Raw genomic sequence first — 16,203 nt, forward strand, 5'->3', positions numbered from 1 at the left:
ATCACCCCCAATGTCGAACTGCATTGCCGGTTTGAAATTGTGCAAATGAGTCAGTGTGAGCCTGGGCTCAAAGAAATTTATACAAGGAGAACATTTTTTTATTAGGTCCTATCAATAAAATACCCTTTAAATGGAGTCAACTTATCACTTAAAATGTGAACTTACTAAGAATATGCTGCCATCAACTTTAAATAATATTAAAAATGAATTTAGAATACACCAGCAAAATGTGTTTATTAATTTAGACAGAATCATCTACATACAATATAATCAAAGTGACCCTGACACTTAAATAATGAGATTACAATTAGCTTATAAAAGATCTTTCCAGAAGACGGTGAGTGAAATTTTCCCTCTTTTGCAGAGTGATGGGTGGCTCTGATATCTGATAGTTTAGGATGTTTTGGATACTTTGTCCCCCTCTGGTCACTGTGGTTCCTCCTCAATGACTACATTGTTCTGTAGTGATGTATCTGCTGGTTGGAGGAACCACTACACCCAGCAGGGGACAAGATTTCCAAGGAACCCAAAGCGTTTGATACCACCTGTGTCCCGAGCAAAAATTAAATTCACCTTCCAAAGGAGAAATAAGTATTAAATGTCCAAATTTAACAGTCTTCATTCTCAATACACTAACAAAATATGAAAAATAAAAATAATAACCCAGTAACCCAGTGTTGCTTCATATATATTAGTGGATAACTTTTTTTGTATTCAGGTCAGGTCTGAACAGAATTATGTAACATTTTGGGAAAAATATACAGCCAAGAAGTCCAATACTTGATGCCATTATAGCAAAAACCTCCACAGCCACCATGTATTTTCCTCTGGTGCTCAGATAGGCCGGGATCATGGCAATCCAGACACTGCAGAACACCAGCATGCTGAAGGTGATGTACTTGGCCTCATTAAAACTGTCCGGTAATGTCCTGGCTAAAAACGCTATACTGAAACTCACAGCTGCCAGAAGCCCCATATATCCCAGGACAGAGTAGAAGCCGATAACTGAACCCTCATTACACTGAATGATGATCTTTCCCTGATAAGAGTGAATGTCCTGGTCCTGGAAGGGCGGAGAAATAGACAACCAAGTGATGCAGATTATTGCCTGAACCAGTGAGAAGACACAAATAATGAAATTGGGCAGTGTGGCTCCCATCCATTTCCTCCAGGGACTCCCAGGTTTGGTGGCTTTAAAAGCAATACACACCATGATACTTTTGGCAAGTAGAGAAGAGACAGCAACTGAGAAGATGACACCAAAAGAGGTTACACGCAGCATGCAGGTCACATCTACTGGATGGCCGAGGAACAAGAAGACACAGAGGAAGCTCAGCATGATGGAGACCAGGAGAAGATAGCTCAGGTTCCGGTTATTAGCTTTAACAATGGGGGTGTCCCAGTAATGTATAAATATCCCCAATATTAAACCAGTCAGAAGACAACAGAGGATGGAGACAACTGAAAATACTGCAACAATGTTATCATCAGTGTAGGAGAGAAATTCCACCAATTTTGGAACACACCGATCCTTCTTCTCATTTGGCCATTCATCATCAGGACATTTCATGCAGTTTTCACTATCTGCAGGAAGAACAATACAAACACAATGAGCATCGGTGTCAGAGTTTCTGAGAAAACAGCTTGTCTTGTGTTGCATCACAGCTAGCAGCTGAACTCCCATCAAAGCTTTAAGAGAAATTATAATAAATATCGAATAAAATATAGGTCTCATGCACACAGGGCATTAGAAAAAATGAGCAAAGCCACTACCAACGCTGGGAAAAAGCACCTGTAAAAACATGCTTTTAGTAGCTTTTTGCATTGGCGTTAATGCAAGTTTAGCCACGCTAGCTTTTAGCAGTGTTTCTCTGCCTCTATTCAAAATTAATGGTTCCCCATGAGAGCCCATTGATTTGAATAGAAGTCGCACCACAAGTCGGATCATGATGATCCGACTCACAAGTCGGATCATCATGACCCGACTTGCAGTGCGGCTTGTGCGCTGAGGATCTTGAAGAGGAGCCCTTGCCAAAATGAAAAAAACTGGCGTGGGGTTCCCCCCCAAGAGCATACCAGATCCTTTGGTCTGGTATGGATTTTAAGGGGAACCCCCACGCCAAAAAAATTGGCATGGGGTCCCCCCAAAATCCATACCAAACCCTTATCCAAGCATGCAGCCCATGCTTAGACAGGACAGTCAGGAAAGGGGGAGGGATGAGCGAGCCCCCCCTTCTAGACCATACCAGGCCACATGCCCTCAACATAGAGGGGTGGGTGATGTTGATGGGGACAATGGCCTCTTCCTGACAACCCTGGCCTGGTTGTCTGGCTCTGCGGGTGGGGGACTTATCAGAATCTGTAACAGGGGGGCTCCCAGATCCCGGCACTCCACCCTATGTGAATGAGTATGGGGTAATGCTGGGTCTGTCGTGTGCCATTACTTATATAGCCATGGGGCGGGGCCACACAATGATTTAATAAGGAGGCCCAACCCTTTGTGATGTCACCGCCCAGGACATGATGGGGACGAGGGCGCTTTAATTTTTTTTTCTTATTTATTTATTTATTTATTTTTATTTAACACTGCCCCTTTAAAAAATATATATCTGATCACTTTTATTCCTGTCACTATAAACATCCCTTGTGACAGTAATAAGCAGTAACAGGTACTCTTTATGGAGGGATCGGGGGTCTAAATGACCCCAAATCCCTCCTTTGCACTTCAAAGTATTCAAACCGTCAAAATCTGTGTTTTAGAATACTGACATTTTTTTAAAGTCTGCGCCATTGGCACCTGAGTAAACTGGAAGTGATGTTGTGATATCGCTTCAGGATTTTTACATCGGAGACCCGATCAAAGTAGATTCTAGCTTCGTTTGGGACTCCACACAGCTGCAGGCATCACCCCAGTACAACCACTTCAACTAAACGTACACGTACGTGATTTGGCATGAAATGGTTAACAAGGGGGCCCCCAGATCCTGTCCCCCCATTGTTTCTCCTCCTTTTTAGTAATAATCCCCTGTTCAAATCCCAATGAAAACAAAGTTTTAAGGGCTTTGTTAACCCCTTCACACCGACCATACGCAAGTTTGCGTTCATGGCTTGAAGAGGTTTAACTGGGGTGATGCGTGTAGCCAGCGGTCGGCTCTTTAGTGATAACTAAAAAAATGACAGAATTCAGAATTGCCATTTTTGGCGACCTAAATACTTTTAAGTGCAAAGGAGGGATTTGGGGTCTTTTAGACCCCCTATCTCTCCATAAAGAGTACCTGTCACCACCTATTGCTATCAAAAGGGATGTTTACATTCCTTGTGACTAGGGATGAGCCGAACACCCCCCCCCCCCCCCCCCCCCGGTTCGGTTTGCACCAGAACATGCGAACAGGCAAAAAGTTGTGTGAACACTGTTAAAGTCTATGGGACATGAAGATGAAAAATCAAAAGTGCTACTTTTTAAGGCCTATATGCAAGTTATTGCCATAAAAAGTGTATGGGAACCCGGGTACTGCCCCAGGGGACATGTATCAATGCAAATAAAAGTTTTTAAAACAATAGTTTTTTCAGAAGCAGTTATTTTATTAATAATAATTATTAAAACAATAATTAAAACAAAAAAAATTAAATATTCCTTTAAATATCATGCCTGGGCGGGGGGGGCTGGGGGGGGTCCCCTTAGTCTGCGTGTAAAGTAGTGCATCTGTATGATGAGTTTTACAGTCCCACAGCAAAATGACATTTCTAAAGGAAAAAATGTAATTTAAACTTGCTTGTGGCTTTAATGTATTGCCGGCTCCCGGTAATATAGATCAAATTCCAGGAAAAAAACAGTGTGGGTACCTCACCCGGTCCATACCATACAGGTCTGGTATGGATTTTAAGGGGAAATCCTTGCCAAAAAAAAAATGGCATGGGGGTCCCCCCCAAAATCCATACCAGACCCTTATCCAAGCATGCAGCCTGGAGGACAGGATAGGGGGGGCGAGCGAGCGCCCCCTCTTCTGAACCATACCAGGCCACATGCCCTCAACATGGGGAGGGTGCTTTCGGGTCCCCCCCAAAGAACCTTGTCCCATGTTGATGAGGACAAGGGCTTCATCTCAACAACCCTTGGCTGGTGGTTGTGGGGTCCTCTGGGGGAGAGCTTATCGGAATCTGGAAGCCCCCCTTTGACAAGGGGGTCCCCATATCCCAGCCCCCCCTATGTAAATGGGTACCAAAAATGTGTATTGTACCAAAAAAGTGTCAAAAAGTAAAAAACACAAAAGACAGTTTTTGACAATTCCTTTATTAAAAAAAAAAGAAAAAAGTGTCCCGTGATGTCCATTCTTCTTCAATCACAGCACATGACGTCACTGGGTGGCCCCGCCCTTGCCTATATAACAGCTGTCGCCGTGAAAAGACAGCAGTCAGTGGGACGCCTCCTATTGAAGCAAAAGGACATCACTGGACACTTTTTTTCATTTTTAACCACTTCAATACAGGGCATTTTCACCCCCTTCCTGCCCATGCCAATTTTCAGTTTTTAGCGCTGTAATATTTTGAATGACAATTGAGCGGTCATGCAATGCCGTACCCAAATTAAATTTACCATTTTTTCCCCCACAAATAGAGCTTTCTTTTGGTGGTATTTGATCACCTCTGCATTTTTTTATTTTTTGCGCTATAAACAAAAGAAGAGCGACAAGTTTGAAAAAAACACAATATTGTTTACCTTTTGCTATAATAAATATCCAAATTTAAAAAAAAAAATGTTTTCCTCAGTTTAGGCCGATATACATAGTTACATATAGTTACATAGTAGGTGAGGTTGAAAAAAGACACAAGTCCATCAAGTCCAACCCATGTGTGTGATTATGTGTCAGTATTGCATTGTATATCCCTGTATGTTGTGGTCATTCAGGTGCTTATCTAATAGTTTCTTGAAACTATCCATGCACCTCACTGAGACCACCGCCTGTGGAAGGGAATTCCACATCCTTGCGGCTCTTACAGTAAAGAACCCTCTACGTAGTTTAAGGTTAAACCTTTTTTCTTCTAATTTTAATGAGTGGCCACAAGTCTTATTAAACTCTCTTCTGCAAAAAAGTTTTATTTCTATTGTAGGGTCACCAGTACGGTATTTGTATATTGAAATCATATCCCCTCTCAAGTGTCTCTTCTCCAGAGAGAATAAGTTCATTGTTGCAACCTTTCCTCATAACTAAGATCCTCCAGACCCTTTATTAGCTTTGTTGCCCTTTTTTGTACTCGCTCCAATTCCAGTACATCCTTCCTGAGGACTGATACCCAGAACTGGACAGCATACTCTAGGTGCGGCCGGACCAGAGTCTTGTAGAGCGGGAGAATTATCATTTTATCCCTGGAGTTGATCCCCTTTTTAATGCATGCCAATATTCTGTTTGCTTTGTTAGCAGCAGCTTGGCATTGCATGCCATTGCTGAGCCTATCATCTACTAGGACCCCCAAGTCCTTTTCCATCCTAGATTCCCCCAGAGGTTCTCCCCCCAGTGTATAGATTGCATTCAGATTTTTGCCACCCAAATGCATTATTTTACATTTTTCTACATTGAACCTCATTTGTCATGTAGTTGCCCACCCCATTAATTTGTTCAGATCTTTTTTCAAGTATCCACATCCTGCGGAGAAGTTATTGCCCTGCTTAGCTTAGTATAGCCTGCAAATACAGATATTGAACTGTTTACCCCATCCTTCAGGTCATTTATGAACAAATTAAACAGGATTGGTCCCAGCACAGAACCCTGGGGGACCCCACTACCCACCCATGACCATTCCGAGTACTCCCCATTTTTCACCACTCTCTGAACTCGCCCTTGTAGCCAGTTTTCAATCCATGTACTAAGCCTATGGTCCATGCCAATGGCCTTATTTCGTACAGTAAACATTTTATGGGGAACTGTGTCAAATGCTTTTGCAAAATCCAAATTCACCACGTCTACGGGCCTTCTAGCTGGCAACTCACCTCCTCATAGAAGGTTAGTAGATTGGTTTGGCAAGAACGATTCTTCATGAATCCATGCTGATTACTGCTAATGATACCGTTCTCATTACTAAAATCTTGTATATAGTCCCTTATCATCCCCTCCAAGAGTTTACATACTATTGATGTTAGGCTAACTGGTCTGTAATTTCCAGGGATGTATTTTGGCCCTTTTTAAATATTGGTGCTACATTGACTTTTCTCCAATCAGCTGTTACCATTCCAGTCAGTAGACTGTCTGTAAAAATTAGGAACAACGGTCTGGCAATCACTTGACTGAGTTCCCCAAGGACCCTCGGGTGCAAGCCATCTGGTCCCGGTGATTTATTAATGTTAAGTTTCTCAAGTCTAATTTTAATTCTGTCCTCTGTTAACCATGTAGGTGCTTCCGGTTATGAGTCATGAGGATAAACACTGCAGTTTTGGTTACTGAAGCCCCCCGATTCCCTCATGAAGACTAAGGAGAAGAATAAATTCAATACCTTCCCCATCTCCTCATCCTTTGTAACCAGATGTCTTTCCTCATTCTTTATGGGGCCAATATGGTCTGTCCTCCCTTTTTTACTGTTTACATACTTAAAGAATTTCTTGGGATTTCTTTTGCTCTCCTCCGCTATGTGTCTTTCATGTTCTATCTTAGCCATCCTAATTGCACCCTTACATTTCTTATTGCATTCTTTATAAATTCTGAATGCTGAGGATGATCCCTCAACTTTGTATTTTTTGAAGGCCTTCTCCTTTGCTTTTATATGCATTTTTACATTTAAGTTGAGATATCCAGGACTTTTGTTCGCTGTTTTAATGGGATGCATTGGCTAATGCCCTTATTTAATATGCTCTTAAAGCAAACCCATCTCTCCTCCGTGTTCTTTGTTCCTAAGATTTTATCCCAATTTATGCCCTCTAGCAAGGTTTGTAGTTTAGGGAAGTTGGCTCTTTTGAAATTCAGTGTCTTTGTATTCCCTTTATGTTTCCTATTTGTGTGATTTATACTGAAACTAATTGACCTGTGATCGCTGTTACCTAAATTGCCCAATAATTCCACATCCGTGATCAGGTCTGTATTGTTGGTAATCAACAGATCCAGTAATGCTTTATTTCTAGTTGGTGTGCCTATCATCTGACCCATAAAATTGTCCTGCAAGACATTAAGGAACTGGTGAGCCTTAGATGAATGCGTGGTTCCCTCCGCCCAGTCTATGTTTGGATAATTAAAATCCCCCATCACGATAACACTTCCCATCCTTGCTGCTAATCCAGATTGTGATAGGAGATCTGTCTCCACTTCCTCCCTCAGTTTAGGGGGCCTATAGCATACTCCCAGTATTATTTTCCCCTTACCTTCATCCCTTTGGAGCTCTACCCAAAGGGATTCCACCTCCTTCCTAGCTCCCTTAGTGATGTAATCTCTCATATTCACTTGTACATTATTCTTGATATATAGGCATACCCCTCCCCCTTTTTTACTCTCTCTATCCTTGCGGTAAAGGGTATACCCTTGAATGTTTGCCAGCCAATCATGAGAGCTGTTGAACCAGGTCTCTGAAATCCCCACAAAATCCAAATCCTCCTCCTACAACAGTATCAACATTCTTCTACATATTTAAAAAAAAGAAAATCTCAATAAGCATATATTGATTGGTTTGCGCAAAAGTTATAGCGCCTACAAAATAGGGGATAGATTTATGGCATTTTTATTATTATTTTTTTACTAGTAATGGTGGCCATCTGCGATTTTTATCATGGCTGTGACATTACAGTGGACATATCGGACACTTTTGACACTATTTTGGGACCATTCACATTTATACAGCGATCAGTGCTAAAAACGTGCACTGATTACTGTAAAAATGTCACTGGCAGGGAAGGAGTTAACACTAGGGGGCGATCAAGGGGTTAAATGTGTTACCTAGGGAGTGATTCTAACTGTAGGGGGAGTGGACTGACTAGGGGAGGAGACCGATCGGTGTTCCTATACTAGGAACACACGATCAGTCTCCTCTCCCCTAACAGGACGTGGATCTGTGTGTTTACGAACGATTGTGAGTGCCCGGTGGACGTTGCAGCCTGGGATAAGCTCCTTGGTGACGCGGTGGGCACGTTCGCACCCCTTATACTGCCGGGAAGCCGAGGACATCATATGACACCCGCCCAGGATGGGAGATCCTATATGAGGACATCATATGACAATGGGCAGGTAGGGAAGTGGTTAATACAGTAATTAATTAAGTAAAATAAAGGAATTGTCAAAAACTGTCTTGTGTTTTTACTTTTTGACACTTTATTGGTGAACGGGTAGGGGTACAATGTACCCCTACCTATTCACATGGGGGGCAGGATCTGGGAACCCCTTTGTTAAAGGGGACTTCTAGATTCTGATAAGCCCCCCACCGGCAGACCCCCACAACCACCGGGCAAGGGTTGTGGGGATGCGGCCCCCAAAGCACCCTCCCCATGTTGAGGGCAAGCAGCCTGATATGGTTCAGGAGAGGGGGCACTCGCTCGTCCGCCCCCTATCCTGACCTGCCAGGTTGCATGTTTGGCTAAGGGTCTGGTATGGATTTTGGACGCCAACACCATTTATTTTTCAATTTTGGCGCGGGGTTCCCCTTATCTACTTCAATAAACTGTGTTATATATACTACACTGCCTGCACTGACTGAATATAGAGTCTACACTGAATGCAGAGTGTATATATATATGAAATACACTGCCTGCACTAAATAACCTGCCTGCCTAATTTAGCTCAATCTCTCTCTCTCCGTCCACCCCAACATCACTATCACTACATCGCCGTTGGAAGCAGCCTTATATAATGTGGGGTGTGGGGACTTAGTCTCCCTGAGCCATGATTGGCCAAAGGTACCCTGCCTTTGGCCAATTATGGCTCTCACAGCAGAGCGTGCTATGAATGGCCAAAGCGTATAGGTCAGGTGCATGCTTTGGCCAATCATTAGACACCAATGTGTCAGGGCTGGGCTCAGCCCTTCCTTCTCAAGGCTGGTCGTGCAGCTGTCGACTAATTGCCAGCTCCTTTCTTTCAACCGTGACTTACCTGTTGATGATATATGATATACCTGCTCATCAGCCTGCCTACTTAAAGTGGTTGTACACATTATGTACAACCACTTTTACCTACAGGTAAGCCTATATTAAGGCTTACCTGTAGGTGCTTGAAATATCTCCTAAACCTCCACGGTTTAGGAGATATTTACTAAACAGACGAGTGTCGATGACAATGGTGCATGCGTAGTCATGACTACATCGATGACTACGGCACATTGTCGATGACTATGGCATATTGTGCCATTTCTATTAGGGGTCATGCCGTGACTGGCGGCTCCCGCGTGCATGCGTGGGAGTGATGTCATGCGACTCCGGCCAGTCACAAAGCCGGAAATTGCAGCCCCAGAAGGAAGAGGGGCGAAGATGGAAGCTCCCTGCTCAAGGGGACAACAGCGACAGTGTGGGCTTCTGTGTCAGGTAAGTGACATATAATGGGCTACTATGTGATGCATAGTAGTTCATTATGTTTTACCTTTGCAGGGAAATAAAGAGGAAGTAAAACCCACCAGGGTTTACTTCCTCTTTAAGTCATCAAGCCCAGATGATCTCTGCCTTCGCCTTGGTCACATCTCTAGAGAATTTCTCCTGTGTTCCTGTTAAAGACTTGCTTGGCTGACATTCCTTCTGGCTCCAGATCTTGCTTGCTGTTCTACTACGCTGTTCTCTGGCTCCCTGGTATTTTGACTTGTCTGACTATCCGTTCCGGTTCCTGAACTTTGGCTATGTTTTGACTACGTTTACGTTTTTATTATTATTATTTTTTTATTAGTGTGATTTAACTGTACCTCAGTCTGATTCATGGTTTCTGACAGTAGGCAAAGGCCATGAATTCAGAAGATGCAGTCAAACCACTTGTTGGTAATATTTTTTCCAGATTGGATGAGCAGGATCACCACATGGATCAGTTTGCCATGGGGTTACAAACGCTTCTCCAGTAAACCTGTGTTGCAGGCTGTCCCTGCTGCTGCTCAAGTCTGTGCAGGCACCTGACTCGAATATTACCTCTATAAGAATTAAGTCTGGTTCCGCTCTGCTTCCCCAGCGATTTGGGGGTGACCCAGTCCAATGCAGAGGGTTTCTCAACCAGGTATACTTTGAAATGCTGCCCCAGGCGTTTCCCACGGACAGAGGCAAAGTAGGTTTTGTGATATATTTGCTTTCTGAGAGAGCCTTGGCCTGGGCAAACCCTCTATAGGAGACGCAAAAACCTGTTGTCTTGAGTTACCCAGAGTTTGTGGCTTCTTTTAAAAGGGTATTTGACGTTCCCGCACGCTCTGCTTCAGCTCCCAAGTGCCTAATGTCCTTAAAACAGAGTACAAGAACTGTTGCCCATTACGCCATTGAATTCCCTACTCTGGCAGCAGAGGTTGCTTGGAACAATGAGGCCCTCGTGGCTGCTTTTTCCCATGGTCTCTCGGATACCATCAAGGATGAGATAGCAGCATGAGACATACCCACTGAGCTGGAGAAGTTGATCACGTTTGCCATCCTCATTGACTCCAGACTCAGAGAAAGACCTCCTTTTAAGGAGCGCTTACGGAAGCCTCCTGTACATCGGTCGTATGATTGTGCAATTGACCTTCAACCTGGTGCCATACCCCCTCGTGGCTGGGTTTACCCTTTGTCAGTCTTGGAGGATAGGGCCATGGAGGAGTATGCTGCAGACACACTTTTGAGGTTTCATCGGCAAATCCTCATCTCCTGCTGGTTTCTTCTTTGTGAAGAAGAAGAGTGGTGAACTGAGACCTTGTATTGATTATAGGGGTCTCAATCATTTCACGATTAAGAATACCTATACGATTCCATTGATTACGGAGTTATTTGACCGCCTCAAGGGAGCAACAGTTTTCACAAAGCTTGATTTGAGGATTAAGGAGGGCGATGAGTGTAAAACTGCGTTTAATACCAGAACAGGCCATTATGAGTACCTCGTAATGCCTTTTGGCCTTTGTAACGCCCTGGAAGTTTTCCAGGAATTTATTAATGATGTCCTCTGAGATTTGTTGCAGTTATGTGTGGTGGTTTATCTCGATGACATCCTCATATTTTCCAAGTCCCTGGAGAGCCACCACACAGATGTCTGAGATGAAATCTGGCTATGTTTTGTCTATGTTTACTTTGTTTACTTTTTTTTATTATTATTATTATTATTATTATTATTAATAATAAACAAGTGTGAATTAACTGTACTTCTAGCACCAGACCTCCTCTGTAACTATAACCTGGTAACCGTTACATTTTTTTAAATCGTTGCCTATGGAGATTTTTAGGTACCATACTTTGTCGCCATTACATGAGTATGCGCAATTTCAAACAATAACATGTTAGTTATGTTCTTACTCAATGATCATCTTTCACATTATAAAAACAAATTGGGCTAACTTTACTGTTTAGTTTTTATAATTCATGAAAGTGTCTTTTTTCCCCCAAAAAAAAGTGTTTAAATGACCTCTGTACAACTACCATGTTACATAACATATTGCAACAATCACCATTTTATTCTCTCGGCCTCTGCTAAAAAAAAATATTATAATATTTGTGGGTTCTAAGAAATTTTCTAGCAAAAAATATGGATTTTAACTTGTAAGCAACAAATGTCAGAAATTGGTTTAGGCATGAAAGGGTTAAACTTATAGGTGGGGCTATTGGAAAATTCTTTATACGTGTTGGTATCATTTAGAATATTTTAGGATTCTTTTATGTGGTCCTGTTTATCGCAAATCACTACTCCCTCACCCTTGTCAGCTGGTCTGATCTCCAAGTCCTTTTTCCTTAATAAACTTTTCATACTACTATCAATCTGGTTTATATATTTGGGTGTTTTTTTTAAGGATATTTGTCTAGTAAATTTATGTATATCAATATACAGTATATATTTGAAAATTGATTAATTCTGATGTATTGCCTACCTCATTTCTTGAGGCCATAAAATGTCGGGACAATTCCCCCCAAATTACCCCTTTTTGGAAAGTAGACCTTTGAGGCATTTAGTAAGAGGCATGGCAAGTTTTTTGAAGTTGCAATATTTTGTTACATTTTTTAAAAACTGAAGAAATTGAATACATTTTTTTCATCATTGTTTAAGCTTTTTTTAAAAAAAATACTGGTGATAATATTTTTTTTAAAATAAGGAAAAAAAAGGTGAAAGTGCATTACAGCATTAACATATACCTGATGTGGTGGTGATCAGGGACACTGACTAATAATATGTTATAAAAATTAAAAAATAAACAATTTTTTATTAGATTTCTTTAAAACATGTTTTTCATTTTTTACTTTTTCCTTCTACATTCTTTCATCAGAGTAGTTCAGTGTTATCATAATAATACAATACTACTCTGGGGTCTGATCAGGGTTTATTTGTTTATTTTTTTACACTTTGCTGTTATAATAAAGATCATAATAACAGCAAAGTTTTCATCTGTCATGAATGGGTTAACCAGTCATGAGAGCTAATTTACTAGTTAGCTGCAATTGGCTACAGCTAATTTCATGGTACAGGGTGCTTTGCCTGGCCCGGGAGCCATATGATAGCTGTGGGCCAATCACAGCATAGGCATTACAGCTGTCATGAATTAATTTATTCATGACAGCTTTGTTACCATTGTGATCATGTGATCACATAGCGTAATGTAAATTGTACATTCATATACTGGTGTTTTTTCAACTCTGGAAACTTGTGGGTAAACCAACTATGCTCATTGCACCATAATAACCAATAACGCTCTGGGGCAGTAGGCATTGTGCCATTAGTTGGTATGATTTTGGCAGCCAGCCTGCCTGCAAAAATGGCAACTCATGATGCTAATCCAGAGCAGGCAGCATGCAAGGCCACCCCATCATTCAGGAGTGTCAGGAAACATGAATCAGACTCAAACAGAAGTGCAGTAAAAATCACACTTTAAATGTTAAAATAGTACAAACAGAATAAATGTGGTCAAAGGTCAAAACATAGCCAGGGTTCAATAACCAGAGTGGGTAGTCAGAACAAGCCAGTAAAACAAGAATCCAGAGATCAGCGTAGTCAGAAACAGCAAACAGAATCAGGAACCAGAAGGGAAGTCAGCCAGGCAAAAGTCTTTAACAGGAGTTTGAGGCTTGATGAGTTTATTCTCCCCCTGGTGACGGGCATGCGCCTCTCCAGCAGGGGGCGAACTTTCCATCTAGGTTGGTGACGCTGAATAGTGTCCCTTACTGTGGGGCTGTTGCGCGTGCACATTGCTGTTCTCACGCATGTGCAACAGGGAGAGTCGGACCCGGTGACGTCAGCACTTGACGTTGTGCGGCGCCGTACGTACATCTGGGTTGGGGGTTATGTAAGGCGATCTCATTGGCCGCTTCTACTCAGACGGCTGACACCCAGGATTTCCCATAATCAGCTGTGCAAGGTAAGCTTTGCTGTTTACCATGGATTCGAAAAATGAAGTTATTCTTGCCTTATCCTCTCCTCCCTCTAGCCTTGTGTTGTTTGGTTCATTAGCAGGGCTCCATATCCTAGCGAGCTCCATTCTGACCATACACCCTTGGCAGGTCATGGGGAGTTTGTAGGCACTGTTTCATACTGAGATTATTTGCCTTATTATTATTTTTATCTTTATTTTTAATTATTTTTGTCATTTTTTTCAGACCCCTCTATATTACTCCAATCATTGCTGAGTATTTTTGGCTATTCCCGGGTGTCATAATATTCTTTATTGTTGGGTGGGTTATATATTATACTATTTATGCCAGTGCACTCTATCCCTGGTGTCCTGTAGGATCTGATGGCTTTCCTCCTTCTTGCTTTCCTTCCTTCTACTTTTCCCTCTCAGTTTCTCTTTTTCCCCCCTTCCCACTCTCCCCATCCCTCATTCCCTTACCTTCCCCCTTCCCTGTCCCCCCTCTTTTTCCCCCCTTTTTCCCTCCCCTCCTTCTCCCTTCCCATCCCCCCCTTTTTAATTTTTTCTTTTCTATTTCTCTTCTCCCTCTTTTCTCCCCTGTCCTTCCCTATTCCCATCCACAGTGTCCCAGTCAGAGCATATCTCAACCCTATTGGTACTAAAACCAATATATTTTTTATATTTTTTACCTTTAGTCTGTCCCAATAGCCCCCCGTGTCCGCCCCCCAAGGGAACATCCGTCTTGAGTGTCTCAGAATTTGGGCAGTTATTGGTGAGTTTTGCTATACATTGCTCAAACACTCCAATATTACTATGTATTACCATGCATTTTCAGTTCACTGCACCTTACGAATCTTTTATTGTAATTCTTATTATAAGTTTTCTAGATGTTATGATTGGAGGCCTCCTGAGGAAGCGGCATTGGCCACGAAACTGTTGAGGCAAAACGTCCTTTTTCACATCATTGTGCCTCCACCTATACATGGGGGTTTTATTCATTGTCATTTTAAATGTGTGCTTAATTGTCTACCTTGTAACAACTTTCAAGTTGTTCTTGTTGTAAATTGTATTTTTTTTTTGTAATTAAAATAAATTGTATTTTTTATCTATGTCTTACTCTTTACCTGGGTACCACAATAGTCCAAAAAATTGTCTTTTTGGAGCTCTAGGGCATTCTTGGAGTAGCCCTTGTTATATTCTCTTCATCTTATCTAGTATACTATTATAGGATGATGGTACCCTTCCCCATATGATATCCCTTGTCAAACCTCTGTGGCAATACCCTTTCATGTACTAACTGGGTGGACAACACACCCTGATCTTTGGATCAAAAGACCTTTCTCTTTATTTGCCACTAATTTATTTTGTTCACAATTGTGTATTTCATTTTTTCTTTTTTGGACTATTCTTCTAATTTGTTAATAACTTGGTGTTTTTCTCCCATCTTCTAACTATATTTTGCAATTCCACATTCTTAGGAACTGTTTCTGGTACATATTGTTTGGGGTTATGGATGTTCTGGGTCCAGCATGGATGGACTTTATGTTCACCATCCAGGCAGGTTGTTTAAACAATCAAAAAACAGAAGATGAAACCAAAGTCTTCCTGGATAGGATGTTTAACTTACTGAAAAGAAAGTCACATCTTTATTGGCACATCCAATACTTTGAGTCTTATATTAGAGAAAAGGTATGTCCTCTAGGCCTTCAAATACAGGTCTTCCCAACTTTAAATATTCTTCCCTTGAGTTCAAAAAATCATGGGAAGACACGCTGACTAAATGCAGCATGGAATTGATGATACAATTAACTACCCAGTACCGGGCAGACATGATAGTGCTGGATGGGGAGATTGATCGACTTATTGACCAATTTCCCAACATCAAAGACTCCACCTCCTTCACTGTCAAGTGGAAGGAGGTGCAAGAATGCCTAGAGGCCCTCAATAAAAACATTATCGTTAAAAAACAAGGTAAATTTATCCAAGATAAGCTGGCCTTCTCTGAAGGGTACGCTTACAAATGGACAGGGAAACAATATCCTAGAAGGAACACGTTCCGAAATTGGACCACAAGAAACTGCTACTGTAACTGACCTTACTGAATCTGATTCCTCTATCTCCTCATTCTCCTCACAGGCTACATCACGGTCGATGAATCTACGTGCACCGGGTATCCCCCAAAGAAAGATCCCTCACTGGCGAAGTCCACCCCACTAAGGATCCCAAAAAAGGAAAAAACATGGTAAAATATTCAAAACACAACAGCCACCACGACCGGGGGTGCAGACCCCCCAAGATGGGGTTCTGCAACCCACCCTACACAATATTATCCCAAAATTACTTCAACCTAATATTCAAACATTGCTTCCTCATCCTAGTTTTTTAGCACAGACGACTCCAGAATCCACCCGACAGGGGAACCTGGATGCGTTCGTGCAAAAAACCCCCACGCCCGGCACTTCTCCAAATCTACTAATGTAGATTCAATCGATAATTCACATACATTTAACATTATCAATCTCACACCCCACGTCTTGACTCTGGAGGAGAAACAGGTTCTCCAGCTGGGTTTGGGCTTTTGCCCTTCGATATCCATTGATATATATGAAACCATTAAAAATGTATACCTTTTTGCTCGGAACCTTACATATAGTTTCATCTATGACCAGGACCGCAAATAATTAAATCTTGAGAAGGAACTAGCAGAGAGGACCAAGAACTTTACCATGGCTGAATTTAGGGCCTTGCACGACT

General features: G+C 41.9%; 1 protein-coding gene across 1 annotated transcript in view; it reads right to left on the reverse strand.

The window, feature by feature from the left end:
* Positions 1-691: 691 nt before the first annotated feature.
* The window catches only part of LOC141129130 (vomeronasal type-2 receptor 26-like), a 216,830-nt gene continuing 201,318 nt past the window's right edge, over positions 692-16,203 (reverse strand). The window contains exon 6 of the mRNA XM_073617334.1: positions 692-1,584. Within this exon, the coding sequence (XP_073473435.1) occupies positions 692-1,584 (893 nt within the window). The remainder of the gene's footprint in view (positions 1,585-16,203) is intronic.

Source organism: Aquarana catesbeiana, linkage group LG01, assembly GCF_042186555.1.
Source record: "Aquarana catesbeiana isolate 2022-GZ linkage group LG01, ASM4218655v1, whole genome shotgun sequence".
NCBI classification, from domain to species: Eukaryota; Metazoa; Chordata; class Amphibia; order Anura; family Ranidae; genus Aquarana; species Aquarana catesbeiana.